Source organism: Pelobates fuscus, chromosome 7 (assembly GCF_036172605.1).
Source record: "Pelobates fuscus isolate aPelFus1 chromosome 7, aPelFus1.pri, whole genome shotgun sequence".
In the NCBI taxonomy this organism is placed as follows: Eukaryota; Metazoa; Chordata; class Amphibia; order Anura; family Pelobatidae; genus Pelobates; species Pelobates fuscus.
Window position 1 is genome coordinate 182,871,990 of NC_086323.1, and position 26,686 is coordinate 182,898,675.

General features: G+C 48.3%; 1 protein-coding gene across 1 annotated transcript in view; it reads right to left on the reverse strand.

The window, feature by feature from the left end:
* The window catches only part of UCHL5 (ubiquitin C-terminal hydrolase L5), a 287,690-nt gene that overhangs the window by 240,807 nt on the left and 20,197 nt on the right, over window positions 1-26,686 (reverse strand). Inside the window, exon 3 of the mRNA XM_063426950.1 lies at window positions 1,373-1,478. Within this exon, the coding sequence (XP_063283020.1) occupies window positions 1,373-1,478 (106 nt within the window). The remainder of the gene's footprint in view (window positions 1-1,372; window positions 1,479-26,686) is intronic.

The following is a 26,686-nucleotide window of genomic DNA, read 5'->3' on the forward strand; positions in this document are numbered from 1 at the left end:
GGCTGCAAGATGCAGCCGCGGCACAAATTGAATCAGAGTTTCATTCATTCGAATGAAATTCCGATACGAACATAGTGCCGAATTGAGTTCTAAAACAAACGAACATACTGTTCTCATTCAGTTAGAACGCAATTCGTCAGTTTCGTCTAAAATGACAGGAAGCAACGCAATATCACAGAGGAAAGGTAATAATTATGGGAAAATTGCTCTGACCAGCGGAAATAAAGCACACTTTGCTCCTCCGCTGGTCAAAGCTGGTCAAGCGGAGGAAACCTCCATAAGGCAAAGAGTCCCTACTTTGTCTTATGATTTTAAAGAAAACTAAAGAAGACAGGAAGAAAAGAAGAACAGATCCTGAGAGAGGGGGGGAGAAGAGTAAGAGATTGAGGAAAGGTAAGTTCGGCATGACAGTGCCGCTTTAAAGGACCACTCTAGTGTCAGGAAAACATACTCGTTTTCCTGGCACTAGAGTGCCCTGAGGGTGCCCCCACCCTCAGGGACCCCCTCCCGCCCCGCTCTGGAAAGGGGAAAGTGTTTAAAACTTACCTTTTTCCAGCGGTGGGCGGGGAGCTCTCCTCCTCCGATCCTCCTCTTCTCCTCCCCGTCGGCTGAATGCGCACGCGCGGCAAGAGCTGCGCGCATTCAGCCGGTCACATAGGAAAGCATTCATAATGCTTTCCTCTGGACGCTTGCGTGCTCTCACTGATTTTCACAGTGAGAATCACGCAAGCGCCTCTTGCGGCTGTCAATGAGACAGCCACTAGAGGAAATAGGGGAAGGCTTAACCCATTCACAAACATAGCAGTTTCTCTGAAACTGCTATGTTTATGAAAAAATGGGTTAACCCTAGAAGGACCTGGCACCCAGACCACTTCATTAAGCTGAAGTGGTCTGGGTGCCTAGAGTGGTCCTTTAATTGTGGTATATCGAAAACAGCATGCAAAAGCTGCAGATCTCTTAATTTCACTTCTCTGCGGTCTTTGCAAGCCCTCCCCTTCTAACTACGTTCAGACTTTCTATGGCAGTCCAATCACTGGCTTCTTAATGCAGCTCAATGCAAAGTCTTTGCCAGGTAGGTGCTTTGGGTAATTGCCTGCCTTTTGACTTTAGCTCCACTGAGCCATGGAAACCAAGAAGTAAAAGGACCAGTTGTCTAATCAACACCTCTGGGGTGTAACAGGTTCATTTAGAAAAGTGCCAATTTCCATTGAAATCTGAACTTTTTGTAGAATGATGGGCAATAAAATTTACTCAGTATTCAAAGCACTTCAGCAGTCTGGATTGTCCCATTAATCAAATGCATTAAACCTTGTTTTAGTGCCCAAAGTGTCCTTTTATCCCCATTCTCAATAGTGTAAAGTATCTTTAATACCTGCTTAGCAAAAAAGATTGTATCCAATCTGGAATCCTGAACTACAGAACCTGCTGGTTCTTCACCTGGCTGCCACTTGAAGAGAAAAATTAATCCTTGCACAGGTCTGAAAAAGAAAAACAGGAGTGTATTAACATATGTACAGTCATATCCACTTAAGATCATGTTTCTAGCGACCTCAATCAGGAAGAGAAATGTTGCTTACCTCTCTCTATATGTGGTAAGAGTAGTAGATTTCCTGCAGCATGAGGGTATCTTATTGGTCAGGAGCATTGTGTAACTACTTTTAAAAAAGCATACTCTAAGCATCAAAACAATTTAAAGAAGCAGTTTGTGGCATAGACATGGAATACATAGAAGCCACACGTCTATGGAATTATGTGCTGAGCGGCGAGGAATGCGGCAGCCATCTTGGACCGGTCGCCACTCTACTGAAGCTATTGAACACTTGATAAGCCCATCTCACTAAAGGTAAGTGAAGGACTTGGGGCACTTAGAGTCCTTAATACCCCTACCCCATGTCATTAATGCCCCTACCCCTAATCCTTAATACCCCTACCCCATGTCATTAATGCCCCTACCCCTAATCCTTAATACCCCTACACACACACACACACACACACACACACAGTGTGTCAATACCCCTATCCCTATTCCTTAATACCCCTACCCCTACAGTGTTAATACCCCTGTGCTGGGGTAGGGGTATTAAGGACTATGTGTGCTGGGATAGGGGTATTAACACTGTGTGTGTGTACGGGCATTAATGACATGGGGATTTGTTTGTGTGTAAACATTACAAAACAGTCCAAAGTGTTAGTCAACCAGCAAAGTCTGATTACCCACATAAAGCTCACTTAGATATTAAAAGAACTAAAAACAAAAAAATAAACTAATAGAGCTTGGTTAAATATACTGAAACCATGTATGATTTACATATGAAACCTAAAATATGATTGCTATAGGAATGCATAGCCTATATTACATACATAGTTACATAGCTGAAAAGAGACTTGCGTCCATCAAGTTCAGCCTTCCTCACATATGTTTTTTGCGGTTGATCCAAAAGAAGGCAAAAAAACCCAGTTTGAAGCACTTCCAATTTTGCAACAAGTTAGGAAAGAAATTCCTTCTTGACCCCAGAATGGCAGTCAGATTTATCCTTGGATCAAGCAGTTATTATCCTACATTGAAAGATTATATCCTTGAATATTCTATTTTTGCAAGTATGCATCTAGTAGCTGTTTGAACATCTGTATGGACTCTGATAAAACCACTTCTTCAGGCAGATAATTCCACATCCTGTTTGTTCTTACAGTAAAAAAACCTGTCCTTTGCCTTGACTGACAGATGTAAAAGGATTCATATATAGATACTAGTGTCATATGACTTTGTATAGGTGAAAATATTCATCAGTTATTCATACAGATTAGATGGACAAGTGATATAGAGATCTCCATATTAAATAACTATATAACCAACCTATCTTTGATTAAAGAATATCCATAGCCAAAGAGGAATATTTAAAGTGATCTCAACAGACACCAATATAGGTGAACCAATTCATTTATTCAATAATGTAATCAATGTTTTAATTAAGGTCTTCTTACTTGGGGAAATAGTGCCACCTATTGGCCAGAGTCCCAGGGGCCAAATTAATCATTACATATTAAGATACGCCTGTAACAATCAAAGGCCAGACTTTAATCGCAGGTACTGCCCCTTTCCAAACAAGGGGTAGGAATTGATAAGAGGGAAATAATGTAAGAGACGGACTGGCAATAGACTTGGAGTTACAGATCAGAGCACCCAGAGAGGAGAATCCCAAATTGATTTAATTTGCCATAAAAATTCTGGTAATGTATAAAAGGTTTCCCTTTATTTGAAATATCAAATATATTGTCTATTATAGTCTTAAAAATATCGTGAACTGAACCTATCCCATTGGGAAGATATTAGTAGAACATACATACTCAGATCCACACACTGGCACACAGATCCACACTCTCCTTTGCCTCCATGCTGCAGGGTGCTCCAGCCTCCTCATCCCTCACTCCATTCCTCCTGCACATCACTCTCTCTAGTGGAAGTGTCACTTCCTCCCAGTCTGCTGATACAGCAGGGTCGCACTCTTAGACTCACGGGCCTTGTTCAACGATAACCACCATTGAGTGTCCCTAAGTGCATGTTGTAACGGATCACCTGGCACCCCGACTTGGTACCTCCGTTAATGGATGCTCCTAGTGCTTCCTGAGGACTCCAAGCACTCTGGCAGACACCACAATCACCGAATCCGAGAAACCTTTTAAATTCTCCCAAGCATATGAATGCTGTAGACCATTGAATAGGAACCATACGAATAGGCTTGTACTCCTAGCAGTCAACTGGAACAGCATGCAATAAATCCTTCCCCCAATAATGAGACGACACATCACTTTGAGGGTAAAACAGGAACTCTGGACTGGCTCATCCAGCCTGGCTTTTATTTCCAACTCACACATACAGGCCACACCCAGGGGGAGGCATAAAAGAACCAATGACATAGATGTTACCTCCCATACATCCCCTCCCCTTAGTGTGACACATAATCCCATTATGCATACAGTGTAAAATATACTTTTACACAACTTTCATAACTTTAAAACCATACATCACATTCACATAAAAATACATATCCACAATCAATCCATTCAGGGGAACAACATATTAAAAAATGGCATGAATCCGACCAGGGGTTCAAAAGTTACTAAAAGTATCTTTTGTTCCTTTCTGGCTGGCAGAAAAACATCCCCACAATGCACCCTGGTTTCCTCCCTTCTGCCCTGGAGTTAATTGGAGAAGTAATCCAATTACCCAGGACTAAAGGCAGACTCCATTAACCACATGGTTGCAAAACAACATAAAACACTTTAAAATACATAAAGTCACATTTACACATAACACACAGACATTTCACCTATCCCCAGATAGCTGGGATCTGCACGCACAAAACTACCGAATAGCGCGCAGATCCTACTCACACAGTACAATTGCCATGGAGCTAAAGTCTTTCCCATAGTCTTTCATTATATGAATAGGCTCCATGGTATGGCTATCTGGGGTATCACATTCCCATAAAGTCTGGTCCATAGTCCAAAGGCAAGAGGCGGGCAATCAGCCCCCTCCAAGGACACGTGGCGAGGTCGGTTTCGCCACACTTCTCCCCTTTATCCCCCAGACTAACAGGGTACTTGACCTCCTGCCGGTCAGTGCCCTTGTTAGTCCAGCAGCCCACCCACAAGACAGAAACAGCAGAGCATCCCACCCACAATAAACAGTTACTACACCTGGGTGAGGGAGAATCTTGTCCAGGTTCAGGTGCCTCACCACGGCTGTGTGGGGGACTGGTAGGCTGCCTTGGTAGGTGTTACAAATCGCTATTTGTAACTGGCCCTTTAAATGAGAAATTGCCCTGCTTCCCTGGATTGTGGAGAAGCATGTTTGCCAGCCTCCTGCCTCATGACTATGGCCCCTGGAAGATTGTGCCCCTGAAAACTTATTAACATTTATTGGGTGTGTATGGCCCTTTAAGAACCGTCTGGGGACATATTGTGACTTTGCTGAACAATACCCCTTTAAGACTATGTCCCCAGACCTGTAAAATAACTTGCCCCTGGCTTTCTCCCACTTGGTTCAGTAAATAGGGCTTACTGAACCAAGTACCACACAGGCGGACCACCCAGAAGCTAAAGTGTGCAGGCAATTTACCTCCCAGGCTGTGAGGTTACTGCAGGTTAATTGCCGAGCGCTGGGTGGCCGCCATTCGGCAGCCGAACACGTGGCGGCGGCCATTTTAGTCATTCGAATGCGGTCAGCGGTGTATGCTAAAGATTCTGTGGAACTAAAATCGGCTACACATTCTGCCGAACACCGCTGACCCTTACCTTCTCCCATACTGAACTTGCAGCTCCAGAGACTAAGTCCCGTTCGAAATGGGACTTAGTCGTTTTTTTCGCATGAAATTGACCGACCGCACAGCCCAAATCTATGGAACTGTTTTGGGCAGGAAATTGTGCTTGCGGTCGGTCATAACGGGACTTCCAGCTAACTTTTGATCCACTGGAGGGATTTGGCTGATTTTTGAAAGTGTTTATGTTTGATGTATGCTGAGTCTGAATATGCAACTTTTATTGAAATTGAATGTATGGTTTTAAAGTTACAGTGTGTATGTGAAAACTGTATTTTTATTGTATGTAATAATTGGTTTAACTGTTTATCTGAGGGGAGGGAACCTGTGGGCTGTACTATGCTGTTATTGGTTAATTTCATCCTCCCCCTGGGAGTGTCCTGTGTGTACCTTATCCTAATAAAAAGCAGGCTGGGTGTTCCAGTCCTCAGACCTCTTCTGACCCTCAATACGTAGCCTTGTCTCGTTATTGGAGGGAACTGCTATATCTCACTGGGGACTGCTATGCGCTGCATATTCCCCTGAGCTCTTAATCACTTAGCTCTTGTAAGAGCTTGTTCCGGATACGCTCTCCTGGAGGAGAGGTCTTCCCCACACGGTCCTGGAGGACAGAAGCCGATCCAGGGTGGAAGGAAGACGGCGCGGCTCCAGTTAAGCTACGGCGGTTGTGGAGCCTGCGGTGGTTGTGGTGTCGTCTGCAGTGCTTGGAGTCCTCTGAGAGCGCTAGGAGCATCCATCAACGGAGGGTACTCGGTCGGGGTACACGGAGCTCCGTTACAGTAGGTTGCTGAGGGGGCAGAGACCAGCGGTACTCTGTCCTGTTGCCAGCACTACCACGGGAGTAGTCTGGTTGGAGCCTGGTTGCTGGAGACCGACTGTCTCCCCTTTAAATACACCGCTCTGCTGCTGGAGACCGACTGTCTCCCCTTGAGTTACACCGCTCTGCTGCTGGAGACCGACTGTCTCCCCTTGAGTTACACAGCTCTGCTGCTGGAGACCGACTGTCTCCCCTTTAGTTACACAGCTCTGCTGCTGGAGACAGACTGTCTCCCCTTTAAATACACCGCTCTGCTGCTGGAGACCGACTGTCTCCCCTTGAGTTACACCGCTCTGCTGCTGGAGACCGACTGTCTCCCCTTGAGTTACACAACTCTGCTGCTGGAGACCGACTGTCTCCCCTTTAGTTACACAGCGCTGCTGCTGGAGACAGACTGTCTCCCCTTTGGCTAAACAGCCCTGTTGTGGGGGGGCAGGACCGACCGTCTCTACCCCCTGTGCTGGAAGTGCAGAGACCACGGTCCCATCTGCACAGGTGTGGGGCTTACAGTCTCCCCCTGGTACATTAAGCTGCCGCTGGGGAGAGGTGGTAACCAGCTCCTCTCCCATTAGAACACTCTGCCGCTGGGGAATGGAGACTGGGCTCTCTATTCCCTGTACATTAATGATCCGCCGCTGGGGAGAGGTGGTAACAATCTCCTCTCCCATGCATACTTCCCGTCTCTGCGGAGGGAGACCGACTGTCTCTCCTCCCAGCACAGAGTCCTGCTGTGGGGGAAAGGGGGATGGGCTCTCTATTCCCTGCTGGATACTCTGCCGCTGGGGAATGGAGACCGGGCTCCCAATTCCCAACAAATCACACTGCCGCTGGGGAGGGAGGACGGCTCCTTCAGCTCCCTGTAACTTGGGCGCAGAGACCACGGTCCCATCTGCGCTGGTGTGGGGCTTACGGTCTCCCCTTGGTGGGTTAGGCTGCCGCTGGAGAGAGGGTGTAACAAGCTCCTCTCTCTGAACTGTAACCTGCCGCTGGGGATCTGGGCCGACTGCCCAGCATCCCTGTAGGGCCAGTAGAGAGACCTCAATCCCATCTCCACCTGCCATCTGTGGGTCTCTCCAGGACCAGTCTATGAGGTCTGGTTCTGCTTGTCGGGTAGGTTGGAGCTGCACGAAGCTGAGCAGGTGTTGGTAGTCCTGCTCCAGCTCCCACTCCCTTGTTACCAGGTGGGTCATGTCTTTGCTCACCTCGCATTCGTCAGCCCAGACATACATGCCCATCCGGTAGTCGTAGATGTCCCAAAACCTAGACCCCTCCGTGCTGCCAAGATCAATGTCGTCCTCCAAGGCATCCCATAATAAACCCGGGCCATCATAATCATCCCCCTCCGGTAAGTCGTGCTCGGCCGTCCAGGGGGTAAGTCGAATGGTATGCCACCAGAGGGCCTGGTATGCGTTGTCTAGCCAGATCTCTCGCCATACCAGGGTCTCTAGTCTTGTCACCCACTCATCCAGGGGCTGCTCTCCCAATAGATACATGCACATCGCCACACGCTTCTGTAGCCGCTGCTCATCACTGGGGAGACTTTCACCTCGCCGCCACTGGGCGTCTTCCAGGGCATCATACCAGACTTCCTTTCTGTCTGCATCCCTGTAGTCCGCGGCCACCTCCTCCTCCTCATCATGGAACGCTGTCCAAAAACTAGCTGATTCCATCCTGCTGTAGCCAGGGGCGCTGTACGGATACTAGCGTTGCCCTCAATTTGTAATTCCAAACGTTACCAGTGTCTCTGAGCTGCTTCTCCTCGCACTAGGACGCCATCCCACCGCTTGCCACCAATGTAACGGATCGCCTGGCACCCCGACTTGGTACCTCCGTTAATGGATGCTCCTAGTGCTTCCTGAGGACTCCAAGCACTCTGGCAGACACCACAATCACCGAATCCGAGAAACCTTTTAAATTCTCCCAAGCATATGAATGCTGTAGACCATTGAATAGGAACCATACGAATAGGCTTGTACTCCTAGCAGTCAACTGGAACAGCATGCAATAAATCCTTCCCCCAATAATGAGACGACACATCACTTTGAGGGTAAAACAGGAACTCTGGACTGGCTCATCCAGCCTGGCTTTTATTTCCAACTCACACATACAGGCCACACCCAGGGGGAGGCATAAAAGAACCAATGACATAGATGTTACCTCCCACACATCCCCTCCCCTTAGTGTGACACATAATCCCATTATGCATACAGTGTAAAATATACTTTTACACAACTTTCATAACTTTAAAACCATACATCACATTCACATAAAAATACATATCCACAATCAATCCATTCAGGGGAACAACATATTAAAAAATGGCATGAATCCGACCAGGGGTTCAAAAGTTACTAAAAGTATCTTTTGTTCCTTTCTGGCTGGCAGAAAAACATCCCCACAATGCACCCTGGTTTCCTCCCTTCTGCCCTGGAGTTAATTGGAGAAGTAATCCAATTACCCAGGACTAAAGGCAGACTCCATTAACCACATGGTTGCAAAACAACATAAAACACTTTAAAATACATAAAGTCACATTTACACATAACACACAGACATTTCACCTATCCCCAGATAGCTGGGATCTGCACGCACAAAACTACCGAATAGCGCGCAGATCCTACTCACACAGTACAATTGCCATGGAGCTAAAGTCTTTCCCATAGTCTTTCATTATATGAATAGGCTCCATGGTATGGCTATCTGGGGTATCACATTCCCATAAAGTCTGGTCCATAGTCCAAAGGCAAGAGGCGGGCAATCAGCCCCCTCCAAGGACACGTGGCGAGGTCGGTTTCGCCACACTTCTCCCCTTTATCCCCCAGACTAACAGGGTACTTGACCTCCTGCCGGTCAGTGCCCTTGTTAGTCCAGCAGCCCACCCACAAGACAGAAACAGCAGAGCATCCCACCCACAATAAACAGTTACTACACCTGGGTGAGGGAGAATCTTGTCCAGGTTCAGGTGCCTCACCACGGCTGTGTGGGGGACTGGTAGGCTGCCTTGGTAGGTGTTACAAATCGCTATTTGTAACTGGCCCTTTAAATGAGAAATTGCCCTGCTTCCCTGGATTGTGGAGAAGCATGTTTGCCAGCCTCCTGCCTCATGACTATGGCCCCTGGAAGATTGTGCCCCTGAAAACTTATTAACATTTATTGGGTGTGTATGGCCCTTTAAGAACCGTCTGGGGACATATTGTGACTTTGCTGAACAATACCCCTTTAAGACTATGTCCCCAGACCTGTAAAATAACTTGCCCCTGGCTTTCTCCCACTTGGTTCAGTAAATAGGGCTTACTGAACCAAGTACCACACAGGCGGACCACCCAGAAGCTAAAGTGTGCAGGCAATTTACCTCCCAGGCTGTGAGGTTACTGCAGGTTAATTGCCGAGCGCTGGGTGGCCGCCATTCGGCAGCCGAACACGTGGCGGCAGCCATTTTAGTCATTCGAATGCGGTCAGCGGTGTATGCTAAAGATTCTGTGGAACTAAAATCGGCTACACATTCTGCCGAACACCGCTGACCCTTACCTTCTCCCATACTGAACTTGCAGCTCCAGAGACTAAGTCCCGTTCGAAATGGGACTTAGTCGTTTTTTTCGCATGAAATTGACCGACCGCACAGCCCAAATCTATGGAACTGTTTTGGGCAGGAAATTGTGCTTGCGGTCGGTCATAACGGGACTTCCAGCTAACTTTTGATCCACTGGAGGGATTTGGCTGATTTTTGAAAGTGTTTATGTTTGATGTATGCTGAGTCTGAATATGCAACTTTTATTGAAATTGAATGTATGGTTTTAAAGTTACAGTGTGTATGTGAAAACTGTATTTTTATTGTATGTAATAATTGGTTTAACTGTTTATCTGAGGGGAGGGAACCTGTGGGCTGTACTATGCTGTTATTGGTTAATTTCATCCTCCCCCTGGGAGTGTCCTGTGTGTACCTTATCCTAATAAAAAGCAGGCTGGGTGTTCCAGTCCTCAGACCTCTTCTGACCCTCAATACGTAGCCTTGTCTCGTTATTGGAGGGAACTGCTATATCTCACTGGGGACTGCTATGCGCTGCATATTCCCCTGAGCTCTTAATCACTTAGCTCTTGTAAGAGCTTGTTCCGGATACGCTCTCCTGGAGGAGAGGTCTTCCCCACACGGTCCTGGAGGACAGAAGCCGATCCAGGGTGGAAGGAAGACGGCGCGGCTCCAGTTAAGCTACGGCGGTTGTGGAGCCTGCGGTGGTTGTGGTGTCGTCTGCAGTGCTTGGAGTCCTCTGAGAGCGCTAGGAGCATCCATCAACGGAGGGTACTCGGTCGGGGTACACGGAGCTCCGTTACAGTAGGTTGCTGAGGGGGCAGAGACCAGCGGTACTCTGTCCTGTTGCCAGCACTACCACGGGAGTAGTCTGGTTGGAGCCTGGTTGCTGGAGACCGACTGTCTCCCCTTTAAATACACCGCTCTGCTGCTGGAGACCGACTGTCTCCCCTTGAGTTACACCGCTCTGCTGCTGGAGACCGACTGTCTCCCCTTGAGTTACACAGCTCTGCTGCTGGAGACCGACTGTCTCCCCTTTAGTTACACAGCTCTGCTGCTGGAGACAGACTGTCTCCCCTTTAAATACACCGCTCTGCTGCTGGAGACCGACTGTCTCCCCTTGAGTTACACCGCTCTGCTGCTGGAGACCGACTGTCTCCCCTTGAGTTACACAACTCTGCTGCTGGAGACCGACTGTCTCCCCTTTAGTTACACAGCGCTGCTGCTGGAGACAGACTGTCTCCCCTTTGGCTAAACAGCCCTGTTGTGGGGGGGCAGGACCGACCGTCTCTACCCCCTGTGCTGGAAGTGCAGAGACCACGGTCCCATCTGCACAGGTGTGGGGCTTACAGTCTCCCCCTGGTACATTAAGCTGCCGCTGGGGAGAGGTGGTAACCAGCTCCTCTCCCATTAGAACACTCTGCCGCTGGGGAATGGAGACTGGGCTCTCTATTCCCTGTACATTAATGATCCGCCGCTGGGGAGAGGTGGTAACAATCTCCTCTCCCATGCATACTTCCCGTCTCTGCGGAGGGAGACCGACTGTCTCTCCTCCCAGCACAGAGTCCTGCTGTGGGGGAAAGGGGGATGGGCTCTCTATTCCCTGCTGGATACTCTGCCGCTGGGGAATGGAGACCGGGCTCCCAATTCCCAACAAATCACACTGCCGCTGGGGAGGGAGGACGGCTCCTTCAGCTCCCTGTAACTTGGGCGCAGAGACCACGGTCCCATCTGCGCTGGTGTGGGGCTTACGGTCTCCCCTTGGTGGGTTAGGCTGCCGCTGGAGAGAGGGTGTAACAAGCTCCTCTCTCTGAACTGTAACCTGCCGCTGGGGATCTGGGCCGACTGCCCAGCATCCCTGTAGGGCCAGTAGAGAGACCTCAATCCCATCTCCACCTGCCATCTGTGGGTCTCTCCAGGACCAGTCTATGAGGTCTGGTTCTGCTTGTCGGGTAGGTTGGAGCTGCACGAAGCTGAGCAGGTGTTGGTAGTCCTGCTCCAGCTCCCACTCCCTTGTTACCAGGTGGGTCATGTCTTTGCTCACCTCGCATTCGTCAGCCCAGACATACATGCCCATCCGGTAGTCGTAGATGTCCCAAAACCTAGACCCCTCCGTGCTGCCAAGATCAATGTCGTCCTCCAAGGCATCCCATAATAAACCCGGGCCATCATAATCATCCCCCTCCGGTAAGTCGTGCTCGGCCGTCCAGGGGGTAAGTCGAATGGTATGCCACCAGAGGGCCTGGTATGCGTTGTCTAGCCAGATCTCTCGCCATACCAGGGTCTCTAGTCTTGTCACCCACTCATCCAGGGGCTGCTCTCCCAATAGATACATGCACATCGCCACACGCTTCTGTAGCCGCTGCTCATCACTGGGGAGACTTTCACCTCGCCGCCACTGGGCGTCTTCCAGGGCATCATACCAGACTTCCTTTCTGTCTGCATCCCTGTAGTCCGCGGCCACCTCCTCCTCCTCATCATGGAACGCTGTCCAAAAACTAGCTGATTCCATCCTGCTGTAGCCAGGGGCGCTGTACGGATACTAGCGTTGCCCTCAATTTGTAATTCCAAACGTTACCAGTGTCTCTGAGCTGCTTCTCCTCGCACTAGGACGCCATCCCACCGCTTGCCACCAATGTAACGGATCGCCTGGCACCCCGACTTGGTACCTCCGTTAATGGATGCTCCTAGTGCTTCCTGAGGACTCCAAGCACTCTGGCAGACACCACAATCACCGAATCCGAGAAACCTTTTAAATTCTCCCAAGCATATGAATGCTGTAGACCATTGAATAGGAACCATACGAATAGGCTTGTACTCCTAGCAGTCAACTGGAACAGCATGCAATAAATCCTTCCCCCAATAATGAGACGACACATCACTTTGAGGGTAAAACAGGAACTCTGGACTGGCTCATCCAGCCTGGCTTTTATTTCCAACTCACACATACAGGCCACACCCAGGGGGAGGCATAAAAGAACCAATGACATAGATGTTACCTCCCACACATCCCCTCCCCTTAGTGTGACACATAATCCCATTATGCATACAGTGTAAAATATACTTTTACACAACTTTCATAACTTTAAAACCATACATCACATTCACATAAAAATACATATCCACAATCAATCCATTCAGGGGAACAACATATTAAAAAATGGCATGAATCCGACCAGGGGTTCAAAAGTTACTAAAAGTATCTTTTGTTCCTTTCTGGCTGGCAGAAAAACATCCCCACAATGCACCCTGGTTTCCTCCCTTCTGCCCTGGAGTTAATTGGAGAAGTAATCCAATTACCCAGGACTAAAGGCAGACTCCATTAACCACATGGTTGCAAAACAACATAAAACACTTTAAAATACATAAAGTCACATTTACACATAACACACAGACATTTCACCTATCCCCAGATAGCTGGGATCTGCACGCACAAAACTACCGAATAGCGCGCAGATCCTACTCACACAGTACAATTGCCATGGAGCTAAAGTCTTTCCCATAGTCTTTCATTATATGAATAGGCTCCATGGTATGGCTATCTGGGGTATCACATTCCCATAAAGTCTGGTCCATAGTCCAAAGGCAAGAGGCGGGCAATCAGCCCCCTCCAAGGACACGTGGCGAGGTCGGTTTCGCCACACATGTGTCACCCGATTGGCAAAACCAGGGTTGGAAAATGCTGTTCTAATTAATATTGTTAGATGGTATCTCTGTTTAATTGTCCTTCACTGATTGTAATGCTGACACTTAATCTTTTGAAGTAAATGAATTGACTTGTTGATTTAAAAATACTATATGGTGGGGGCGGGGCCGGACCGCCGAGCTGGATGGACGCAAGACAGACCAGCTCCAGCAAAACTTGAGCCTTTCAGCAATTCAACTGAAGCTTTCGCCAAAAATTCCGGCCAGCAACGGCGGCCCTCGACGGGCATAGTGCACCGGACCCGGGGAGAGGCTAGCTCGTCGAGTTTTAGTCCCCTGGGAGGGAAATCTGAAATTGAGGCCTACTCGGGCGGTGAGTGGAGCGGACGGCCGCCGCCCCGCTATCCCGCCGAACGGCGCCCAGACCGGGGCCTAGGCCCTCAAGGAACCGGCTCCGTTCCCCCCCCCTCTGGACCAGGGGGGTGATCCCAGTCCTCACCCTGAAACCCTGACCGACATGACTGGGACTGGGGCCTTGCGGAACTGCCAGAGGCAGAATTTAAAATGGCGGAGGACACGCACCTACCTTTAAGATCCCAGCGGGAGAAACACACCCCACACACGCCGCATCTAAAGAGGCTCAACAGCTCTACGGGATCAGCCACCCACAAGCTCCAGACGTATACCCGCAATATGCCGTCCTACTGGGACACTCACTTACCTCGAGGAATCCTCTTTAAGCTCTCGGTTCCGGTAAGGAGAGGGATCAGCAACCAGCGGTGGGGAAAAGGGCACAGAGAACCAAGCCTGCATCTACCTGACCGGCAGAACACATTAGCCCCCACTCTGCAACACATCTCCTTATGGACACTCACAGGCACCACATGCAGCACTGTCTACCCAGCCCACAGATGCCGCAACAGGAGCAGACCACAAGACAACAGCGGGAACAAGCTGACTCCATGGAAGGCAGGACTTTCAAGACACGAAGGGACTTTATAAGCATGCCTAAATAGTCTTTACTCTCCCTAGTATAACCATGACGAAATATTACCTGTCTTCATGTGCTAAATGCATCCATGTGTAGCTATAAGTGGCTAGGGGTTGATGGTGTATCTTTCAGGCCTTACCTAATGCATCCATGTGTAGCTAAGGGGCGTAAGGGGTGATATTGTATCGTATATACTTAAGCATGTACCTAACTAACCTAAGCAATTACCTGCATGTAACCGTATACTCATTACTTGATATTATGCTAGCAATTACTAAGCGTTATAAGACTCCTCTACTAAAACAAAAAATGTGCCAGTTACTCGTATGCCACTAATATGTTCACGACTTTACGAATACTTCGCTTGTCAGAGCTGCTGTGGCTATGCAAGCAATGCTGTAACCTCCTATGCACAACAAAAATAAAAAATTCAAAAAAAAATAAAAATACTATATGGTGTAGAAAATTGATTATAATTATGTTGTTTTGGTTTTCATAGTGTGTATTATTAATAGGGATCGACCGATCATTGGATTATCGGAAAGAACGCTATGGGACAGGGTAGGGGAGAACACTATGGGACGGAGGGAAAGAACACTATGGGGGAGGGGGGAAAGAGAAACATTAAGGGAGGGCACTAAGGTACAGGGAAGGGAAAAGGAACACTGGGGTGGAGGAGGGGGGACTAAAAGATAAGGAAGAGGAACCTTAAGGTGAATGGGGGGTGAGGGAGTTCCTACCGCACATATTTACAGACAAACACACTGCATCCACTACCCACATTGCATCCACTACAGAAACACACACACTGCATTTACTAAATCAAATACTCTCTTGGCATCCACTACACACACACACACAAATATTCTTGAAAACAAAAAACAAAAATCTGACTGGCATATATATTTTGTGGATTTACCACTAAATAAAAAAAAAATAAAAAGATTTGCAAAAAACTTTTTTTTCTCAAAATGGTAAATGTACAGAATATCGGTAAGCTATCGCCCTGAAAGTTCAGATTATCGGTATCGGCTCTAAAAAAAAAAAAAAAAATCAATAAATCGGTCAATCCCTAATTATTAACCCCTTAAAGGGACACTCAAGGCACCCAGACCACTTTGGCCTATTGGAGTGGTCTGGGTGCCAACTCCCACCACTGTAATTATTGCAGTTTTTATAAACTGGATAATTTACCTTGCATGGTTAAGTCTTCCTCTAGTGGCTGTCTATCATACAGTGTAACATTCTTCATTCTTCCACTGGGTATATTAGTACTTCGGCAATTCAGCAAATCCAAAATTCTGGATTTCGGCTATTCGGACATTCGGCACTTTGAGACTTCAGCAGTTCAGTATTCTGAAATTCGGAACTTCGTAAATTCAGCTATTCGGAAGTATCCGAATAGCCCGAAATTCGTCCAAATTAACATTAGGAACTAAACAAATTGCACATGTTTACGGTTTATATTTATTTTTGGTGTATGTAGTGTTTCAATGCAGGACTGTGTTTGTATGTAGTGTTGAAGGTTGAATGCACGGGTGTACTTGTGTGTAGTGTTGACAATTTGAATGATGAGATGTATGCACATGTACACATACACTGCCACATACAAACACACAGTGATACACATACACACAGTTATACACACAGATATAAACACTGACACTCACACTAACACACATGCAAATACAGACTGGCACAGACACACAGACAACCTGACACATACAGAAACATATATACAAACACTGACACATATGGATACTCCGACACACTGATGCATATACTAACACACATGCAGATACACATAAAAACACTGACTATATACAGATGCACACATATACACATGCATGTTCACACACTAACAGAGATACACAAATACATACAGATACACAACCTGACACACATGCAGATACACACAGACCACATAGAGAAACATAGATATACTAAATACAGATACAGACACACTGATATAGTGACACACACTGACAGACATACTGATACACACACGCAAAGTTTATTTTTATTTTTTTTGTGCTTCAAAGTTACAAATACGCGGGCACTGCCCCAACAGCAGTAGCAAGAGAATTAGCATACATCTTTCAACAGTAAAGGGCAGTTGATAAAACAGCACATTTTTGTTTTTGTAGTGGTAGATTTTGATAACAAATACGCTTGAGGACAAATACGCTTTGGTATGACATCCTATTCTAAACTGAGTAGTTGATACCCCTGGGTGCTGTGTGGTGAGACATTGTGTTACCGTTCGTAAAACAGATGCAGCAGTGATAAGCATAAACTCCCTAACTTGAGAGCTAATTTCAGAGGAGTACAGTGTGGTCTGGTCTAGAGTGAAACAGGTGTGGGTCAATAGGTAGCCACCCTACAATCCCCATTCACCTTATGCCTCGTTTCGTGAAAGCATAGTCCCTGTCTGTACTGGAGCGCGCCAGGTTTTGGGTCCCAGGGAAGAGGCAGTGCGTTTCGGTGCACTGGAACAGGGTTCTCCATGGCTTGTTAGGTTTGGTGTAGGGCTGTGATTTGCTCTTCGTCAGTTCCTGTCTCTATCCTGCGGATAGTTTCGTTGGGCTCTGCTGCTTGGGCGCCGGCCATGTTGGAGCCTTCACCATGGGTGCATGCTGCTGCGCTTTCCTGGGCTTGTGGGAGGCATTATGAATGTTGCGCCACCATGATGAAACTGCTCCCTCTGGTACCGTTGCAGATGTTGGAGGGTGTCTCCGAGGTAAGCTGTTATCCTCTGGTAAACTACCAGGGTGGGTATGTGCGCCTCACAAAAAGGCACGTTTCCCGCCTCACCGCCACGTTAGGGCTTGGTGGGGTGACGTCACTGCAGTCTTCTGCTGTGTGATTGGGGTTTGCTTGTGCAGCGAGTGGTCACCCGACTTGTTCCGGACAGGCTGGTGCTGCTTACTTGCCAGTTTGCGCCAGAAGTTATCAAATATCCTGTCCAACCTTGCCAGGATATCAGGATTGTCCTCCGTGTTGTCGGGGACCCGCTCTGCGTCCGCCATTTTGGCTGTGCCGCTGCAGGTTGTAGTAGCCGCTTTGGCCTTGTCTCTAGCTCCCGCTATGTCTGCGTGGCCTCCCAGGGGTGGACCGGGATAACCCCCCACCGGTCCAAAGGGGGTGGGGGTAACTGGGTTCTCGCGTAATGTTGTGTGCCTTCAAGCAGCTCCAGGCCAGAGGGTAGGCCGCCTCCCCCGTCTAGTGCGCCTCATGATTGGAGCTGGTGAGCTCCTTGTAGTTTATCGAACCCTACAGTGGGTCTCAGGAGGCTCAGGAGTTATATAATTCCCTGAAATCGTTCCCACTAAGGCTGAATGTGGGTGAAAACCTCGGTTCAGGCTTGCCTAGGAGCTCCTGCAAAACACTTCTCTCCTCCATGACAGTCAGGCCCCGCCCCGAAAGTTTACATTTTAACACACAGACACACACACACACACAGACAGACACCCTCACACATATACACAAATCCTAAGACACACACAGACATACTGACTCACAAATACTGACACACACACACACGCAAAGTTTACATTTATAAAGCCACCCTCCAGCCCTACCTTATGGGTTCAGGAGGGTGGTAAACCTGGGGTTCAGGGGCAGGCTGAGGTAGTTGGGAGTGTGAGGTTCTGACTGCTTGCTCCTGACTGCCTTCTCCTCCATCCCGCACGGCTTCACTAAAGGGCCACAAAGCCCGACCGGGCGCTCTTAGTGTGTGGGCTCCTGGTGCAGCCGCAGCACCGGCGGGGTAGCTGCTTTTGGGCCCCCCAGGAGTAACCGGCCCCGGGAACCTGCCCTTTTGCCCCGCTTTAAAGATGGCCCTGCCTTACGGTCCTGTGGCTGGGCTAGTGCCAGAGACAGACAAATGAAATGTCTGCAAGCAGACAGACAAAGAATAAATCAGAGATCTAGAGTAACAGATACACAGAATCAATAGTCAGGCCAAGGTCAGGATAACAGGGCAAGAATAGTGAAACAAGTCTAGGTCAGAAATACGCAGTATAAAACACACTCTCCGTTAACAAGAACCACGACAGGGCACGGAAAACAATGGCAACCAGGAAGAATATAAACCATATACTGGGTTGTGATTGGTTACAGAGAACCATGATGTCACAAAAGTGTAAACATCAACAAAAAGTGCCCCATAGACTGACATAAAAAGGAGACCAATGCGGGGGCGTGGTCTGACCGCCAATTACGGCGCTCAAAACCGCACAGTAATCTGCTAACTACCCGACCGAGGGCACATACACCCTGCCCCGAACACCCTGATATCCCTACCGGCCAAGGGGACCGGATGTCCAACCGAAGACCGTCCAAAAAGACCCCGAAAGAAGCCCTGTCAGTGGCGGACATGCTGTCTGCACAGAGGCCTACAGCACGTGGGGCGCCTGCGGCCGCGAGCCCTAAATCCACGGACCCCATGGACCGGCCCGGAGGGGGGACTCCCCCCACAGAGGCAACCTCGAGTGCCATACTACAATCTCTGGCCGAGGTAAAGGGCTATCTAGCCGAAGAAATTAAAAGAACTGCGGCTGAAGTGAAGGCCGAAATCGCTGCGATAGGCACCCGCACCAGCCAGGTGGAGGAAAAACTGGAAGCAGTGGTGGTGGCCCACAATACGGCAGCAACACTCACAAATAAGCTCCTCACCCACATGACCGAATTAGAGCTGGAATTGGAAGATATTTCAAACAGATCACGGCGGAATAATCTGCGTATCCGAGGTCTGCCGGAATCCATCGCAGAAGCAGACCTCGAAGAGACCCTGATGGCCTGTTTCAAACGAGCCCTGCCTGAGATCCCAGACCATCTTTGGGTAGTGGATCGTGTTCACAGGGCCCTCAGGGTCAGGGGACCGAAGAACAGTCCGCCAAGAAATGTAATCATGCGGCTGCATTATTACAAGACCAAGGAGGCCATACTGCGTCACAGCAGAGCCCAGGCCTATGAGCCAGAAGGACACCCCATCCAGATATATCAGGATATTGCACCTGCCACCCTCCTCCGGAGAAAAGCCTGGAAGCCTGTCACAGACCTGCTGAGATCCAGTGGCATCCGATTTGCGTGGGGCTACCCTTTTAAAATCCTCGTGTTTAATGGCCCGAAACCAACCGTCCTCCTACCGTCGATGAACATTCCCGCCTTTTTTGCAGAATTGGGCATTGAGCCTCCACCGGACTTTCAGGTACCGCCAGCCGCCACGGACACCCTCGCCCTGATAGAGGACCCGGGGGAGACACGCTGAACAAAGAGAGCTCTACCTGGAGACACCGATGCCTGCCCGGGACCGGGAGCAGGGACCGCACTCAAGTTACCAGCCCTCTATCATCCACTGTTCCTTACCTAACAGACTGAATAGCTCATATTACCACAATGTCATACCACATGCAAAGTGCTTTTTTATTATTAAGTCTACATTACTTAACTTTAGGATGCACACTATGAGTTTTAGAGCAGATGATGTGATGTAAGGGGTTTGGGGCGGGAGGGAGGGGGGTCTCGGGGGGAGATGAAACTCTTCACAGTAGGGCGATAGGCGGTGCCCCTCCATAGATAGTGGCGGCAAGGGAAAGAGGCCGCATGTGCATGTGAAAAGTCAGGGGGGATGGGAATAATGAGGAATGGGGGGGTGAGGGGTTGGGGGAATTGATTGGACAACCTCGTGCCATTGTGTGCACCCATACCGACACCTGGTTAGGGCCGGAGAAACTCTATTCCTTTGTGATGGGATAGGGTAGACTGCCCTTCCAAATGCCTGGGCGCTGACACTGTTGGCGTTTAGCTCGAACTTGCAAGTTTAATATTGGTACAGAAAAGCTTTCATTAGGCCATTTCTTCACCATGCCAGGGGGGAAGAGTATGCAGTTATTGAAATTCCGTTAGCGTGTTTTGCTAGAGTAACAAGCCATGCTGACATTTTTTAGCAATGTGTCACAGCCCACTTTTTCGCACCCACTCCCATAGCAGCGGCCCTGAGGTATTTTTGTCTCTTACACACATGTATAGATGCGGCTATGGGTCTCCATGATGGCCCAGGTTGAAAAGCACTTCTCAGGTGCTAAAGTCTGAGGACTGGGGACGTTACACTACACGGTCTTCACGGATTACCCTCTGAAAGCTCTCAGTCCAGCAGATGCAGGGGGCTGCTTTGGATGTCTCATGGTCATAACCCTAATACGAGGCCAATCCTGTGGTTATACCCTCGTAACAGTCTCTGTAGTCGTGGCTTAAGTTACTCGTCCACATTAATTTTGGCGTAAATATTGCCAGCCGTACTGCCCGCTGTCCCACGAAGTTTCCGCCCAGAGCTTCCTTGCAGCAATCTGCAAATAGGCAGACGCAACCACCCCTGTCCCAAGCCAAGGCCTGGCGCCATCCCAGAGCTACTGCTCAAATAGAGCTGACCCAACCCCCTAGCCCCCTGCGGTGCTCACACCTGAGGGTTATCTGCCACCCCGCCGTAGCAGCATTTTAGGGCCAGCTGTTGTGGGTCCCTGGGAGAATCGAGAGAAATCCCTGATATGGCAGCAGTGTTTACGCCCTGCAAGCAGTAGGGGTCTATTGTCATGTCCCCCCCCCCAGTGTGCCCTAAGCAAGGGATCGGGATCTGTGAAGCCCTCTCACTTGAGCGCTGCCGGGGTGCTCTGCGGCTGAGTTTCCCCCCCCCGCCAGAGGTGGTCCCCTCGGTGCGGTGGATGCCCACCCCCAGAACTCCCGGCGACCTGTAAGACCTGGACGACTCACAGTACTGAAAAGACATAATTACTTGTACCAGTTTACCATTGTACAATTTACTGTTACGTTTTATTTTCTGTTTAGAATTTTAATTCAATTTGTGTGTATACGTGCTGATTGATCCTAACTCCTTTCTTTTCTCCTCTCAAGGGAAACAGAGAACTCTCATACTTTTTTTTTTTTTTTCCTTCTCTCTCTCCCCCCCCCCCTGCACCTACGCCCGGAAACAACCTAAGGGGCCTGCTGCCGAGGGCCGCAGACCTTATCGACCCACCCTCCTCAAACAGGTTAACGCACCGCGCCGGACGGATAAGGTAAGCTGACACCACAACACCACCATGGAACTAAAAATCACCTCACTTAATGTCAATGGCCCAAACAAACGGAGACTTCTCTTCCGTGAACTTAGAAGGCAGAAAGCAGAGATAGCCTTTATACAGGAAACACACCTACCCCGCACAGCCAAGACACAATTAACCAACCACCTATATACCAGGTCATTTACTTCCAGGGCACTCTGTAAGAGGAACGGTGTTGACATACTTATACACAAAAAATGCCCGCTGCAAATTACCAAGGTGCAGAGTGACACAGAGGGCCGGTACGTGGTTCTGACGGGTACACTTCATGCAAACACATTTCATCTAATTAATGTCTACGCCCCTAACACCCCGAGCAGAGATTTTTGGTCCACCCTAGAGTCGCTGATTCAACAGCTTCCTAGAGGGATCTTAATCTTAGGAGGGGACCTTAATGCAACGCCGTGCCCAGCCTCAGATCGTGGAGGGGGGCGTCATCTTCCTAGGTCACAGAACAGAGGGGGACAGGACAGACTCTTACACACCTTTATGAACCAAACAGGTCTACTGGACCCCTGGAGGATCCAGCACCCGAGCGAGCGGGACTATACATTCTATTCCGCAGTCCACGCCACCTACTCCAGAATAGATCTCTTCCTAGTCAACCAGCTAGCCATGCCAACTGTCAAGACCTCGGAGATAAACCTGATATCCTGGTCTGATCACGCGGACATCGCACTTACCCTCACAATACCAGGCCCACGCGCCCCGTGGAAGTGGAGACTGAATGCCTCCCTACTCAAAGACCCCCAGACAAGGGAAGACATACAACAGGAAATAACTCGTTATTTCCAGGAAAACTGCTCCCCCGAGATATCACCCACGACATTATGGGCAGCCCATAAACCGGTGATCAGGGGAATTTTGATTAGGAAGGCCACATTCCTAAAGAAGGAAAAAACCAAACAGTTTTTAGTCCTCCAAAAATTACTAAGACAAACTGAAATGCGAAACAAACAGCAAGCGACCTCTCGCACAGCTAGGGAACTGACCGAAATTAGGAGACAAATTAGGGAACTAATGCTGGACGAGGTGAGCAGGGACATGATCCATGCAAAACGTCTGTTTTATGAAAAATCAAATAAAATGGACACATTACTAGCACGAGCTCTTAGACCTAAACGGACCGCCGCCACCATCACGTCCATTAAAGATGCGAAAGGCCAAGTCCTTAATAGCCCCACTGACATTAATCGGGAATTCACAAAGTTTTTCACTCAGATTTACAATCACTCCCCAGCACTCACACCCGATAACGACGCATACATGGCACAAATCAACGACTTCCTACAGAGCGCCAACTTACCGCGCCTCTCGGCAGAAGCCACAGCCCATTTGGGGGAGCCCATAGAAACCGCTGAAATCAGTAGGGCCATAGCGGACCTCAAAGGGGGTAAAGCCCCGGGTCCGGATGGCTTTGACGGTTCCTATTACAAGACCTTTAAAGACCAACTGCTACCCCACATGGAAGCTATGTACAAAGCCTGGACTGACGGAGACTCACCTAACGCTGACTTGTCCACAGCTGACATAGTACTCATCCCCAAACCGGACAGAGATAACACAAATGTAGCAAATTACCGCCCCATATCCCTTATCAACTTCGACTTAAAAGTGTACGCAAAGATCCTTGCTATCAGACTCAATTCGGTACTAGCTAGACTCGTGCACGCTGACCAGGTAGGGTTCGTCCCGACCAGGCAGCTCTACGAGAACACAAGACGAGCGGTAGACCTAATGTGGTGGGCAAACAAGACACAAACACCTTCTCTGGTCCTCTCTCTGGATGCAGAGAAGGCCTTTGACAGGATCCAATGGCCATATATAATGTGTAGGAAGTGGAGGCCATATATGTTCGCAGTATTAGAAAAGATGCAGCTGCCTCCCATGTTTGTGAGGGCCACCCAAGCGCTTTACGCGGTCCCAAGAGCCCAAATCTCACTTCTGGGCACGTACCCCCGGCCCTTTGACCTCAAAAATGGTACCCGTCAGGGTTGCCCCCCTCCTGTTCATACTGGCGCTTGAACCTTTACTGCACCTGATCAGAGCGGAGAGGGGAATTGGGGGCATCAAAATCGCGGCTGAGGAGTTCAAAATATCGGCTTACGCGGACGACGTGTTGCTCACCATTACAGACCCCACAAAGTCAATCCCGCATGTTCTACGCATCTTAGGCGCGTACCAACTGGTGTCGGGTTATAAAGTAAACATAGAAAAGTCGGTTGGCATGCCCCTGGGCCTCTCTGAGGACGAGGTCCGGTGGCTACGCCATGCGACTGACCTGAAAATCAGTACACAAGCCATTAAATACCTGGGAGTCAAACTCACGCCAAACTATTCTGACTTATATGCCGAGAACCACCACAGGTTGCTCACCACCCTACGACAGGACCTAGACAGGTGGCATGAAAAACCTATCTCGTGGCTGGGTAGATTACACACTATTAAGATGAATCTCATGCCGGGTCTATTGTTCCTGTTTCAGGCGTTGCCGGTAGCAGTATCCAAAAACAATCTACAAGCGCTCCAAACCGCGATAGATAATTTTGTCTGGGCAGGAAAAAGACATCGAGTGGCAGGACGTACAATGTACACACCTAAGAGCAAAGGAGGCCTAGGCCTTCCAAACCTCCACTTATATTACCTCTCAGCTCACTTAGCGCAAATAATCGAATGGCACTCGCCCCCGGATAGACACAGATGGGTCGACTTAGAAACGCTCCTTATGAGAACCGACCTACCGCAATTTTGGATATGGGTGCCCAAAGTAGACCGCCCCGACCTGCACACTACCTGCCCGTCCATCCTAAACTCTATAAGAGTCTGGAATGCCACGGCACATAAATACGCACTTACCTACCCTACATCACCCTTGACTCCATATCTCCGAAACAAAGCGTTCCCACCGGGAATGTCCCCGAGGGACTTTCGGGGCCTAGAGTATACGGGGGTACAACGCTACTGTCATATGTTCCAGGCAGATACCTTCCGCACATTTGAGAACTTGAAAACCTTGGCCCCGCTCGCCTCAAAAGATTACTTCCGCTATATCCAGCTCAGGGACTTTGCCAAAACACCCATCGTAGCAAAGGCGGCTAGACTTAAGCCCACATTTTTTGAAACACTCTGAATGGCAGAGGGACCACGTGCCGGCCTCATCACACGCATCTATGTCCAATTAAGCGCACCCACCAAAGACACCCAGATACCCTCTTACATGCTGCAATGGGAAGCGGACCTCCAACAGACACTAGAGGGGGGGGAGTGGCAGGACATTTGGGAAGCTGCAGCCAAATCCTCAATATGTGTTGTACACCAAGAACAGTGCTACAAGACACTCATGAGGTGGTACACAACCCCAGTTAAACTGCACCGTATGGGTAAGACCCCCACGGATGTGTGCTGGAGAGGCTGCGGGGACAAGGGGACCTATTTGCACATGTGGTGGACATGTCCGAAACTTACCAGTTACTGGGAGGACGTGGCCAGACTCCTGACAAATATACTCAAAAAACCAATCAGGCCAGATCCCTGGACATTTCTCATAGCCAAATCAATAGACACTTTAACCAACAAAGAACAAAAGCTTCTAAACAAAATAAATTTAGCAGCCAGGAGGGCCTTAGCACTGACGTGGCTCCAAACAGATACCCCGCACATGGACAAAGTAGTACAGAACATTAAAGAGGCTTGCCTCATGGACAAGCTGACGGCTCAGGTGCGTGACACATACCCACACTTTCTCAAAGTATGGGAACCCTGGGTGGAATACAGCGACTCACTAAGAACAACATAACTGCGTGGACACCCTGTCCCCCTCTCTCCTCCCCCTTTCCCCCCGGCAGCAGAGCCCACAAATTCCTTTTTTATTTTTTTTTCCTTCTTTCCACCCTCAGTGGATTTCTCCCCCCTTTTACCCTATCATTCCTACTTTTTACAGAACGATGATCAACTGATGTGTAATGAGCGCTTGTATTATTCATTCTTCATTGTTAATTGTTTCTCTAAAAAAAATGAAAAACTCCTTGGCGGACAGCGACGAAGTTATGATGTAAGCTGAACAGACAGTGTCTGTGGTTGCCTATTCTATACCACTGTTCAAATGTATGACATGTAACTCGGCTTTTGCACAAGCCACTATGCTAATGATACATCGCTATGTCTGCCAAGATGGAAAAATAAAGAATTAAAAAAAAAAAAAAAAGGAGACCAATGGAAGGGTTCCATGTCATATATGATGTCATAATGAAGCAACAGGAAGCTAGGGATGAGTGGGTGTGCAACAGAACACATAAGATAGATCATTTCTGTGATCACACATCAAAGCGATGGACAGAAATCTTAAGAATTTAGAAGAAATATAGACCTGGCTCCCTCAAACTTAGCTTGTCCCCGACCATTCTATATCTGTCGAACGTAAAGCCCGGCCAATCTAAGGCCTGGTATACGTTCTTCTATTACATCCTGCGTGTTGGGTCTCTAAGGAATCCTGACAGGTATATGCCATCCCAAAGTAACCCGTCAAACCATTTACAAACAGTTTGACATTTACCTGGCTATGAAGGATAACTGCCCTAATATGCTAAAGCTTTTATTCCATTTATGCCTTATACCAACTTTGCACATTATTCATTGGAAAAGAATGTCCAAATATATTACATGCTACTGTGAAAGTATGAACATCTGCTTTAGCAAATGAGCAACATGCTGTAGTGATTATGGTGCTTCAAGTATCCCTTCAGTCTAAAGGGCACAAAACTAGGAATGAGAAAAAAAAATAAAAATGATGGAATGAGTGAGACAGATAACAGCAACACAAGTGGGTTACTAATTCTGATAATATAAAAGGTCAGCTTCCATTAATAGGTTGAATAGAAGAATATAGAAAACTGTATGTAGAGCAGTCTTCACTGAAAGTGAAGAGAGCCACCCACACAGTGGTCAGAATTGGTGGTACCAGCTCCACCCTATTACAGAAAATAGAATAGAAAGCTAAAGGAGCCCCCAATATAGTGAGGCTCCTAATCTGTTTTTTTTTTTTTTACAAAGTTTACAGTAGACACTTAAAACACAGTGTAACTAATACTGGAAAATAAACTTGGAGAAAGTTCATATAGGAATGCTACAAATAGCAATGTATCTAATCCTAGGGCATGCCAATAGAGAATCCAATCATTTAAACTTTATTGATAGATTTAGATACACAGGCAATATGCTAAAGGAATTATTACTGAATAGCAAGGGGTATCCTGTAATCTAGACTTGCTA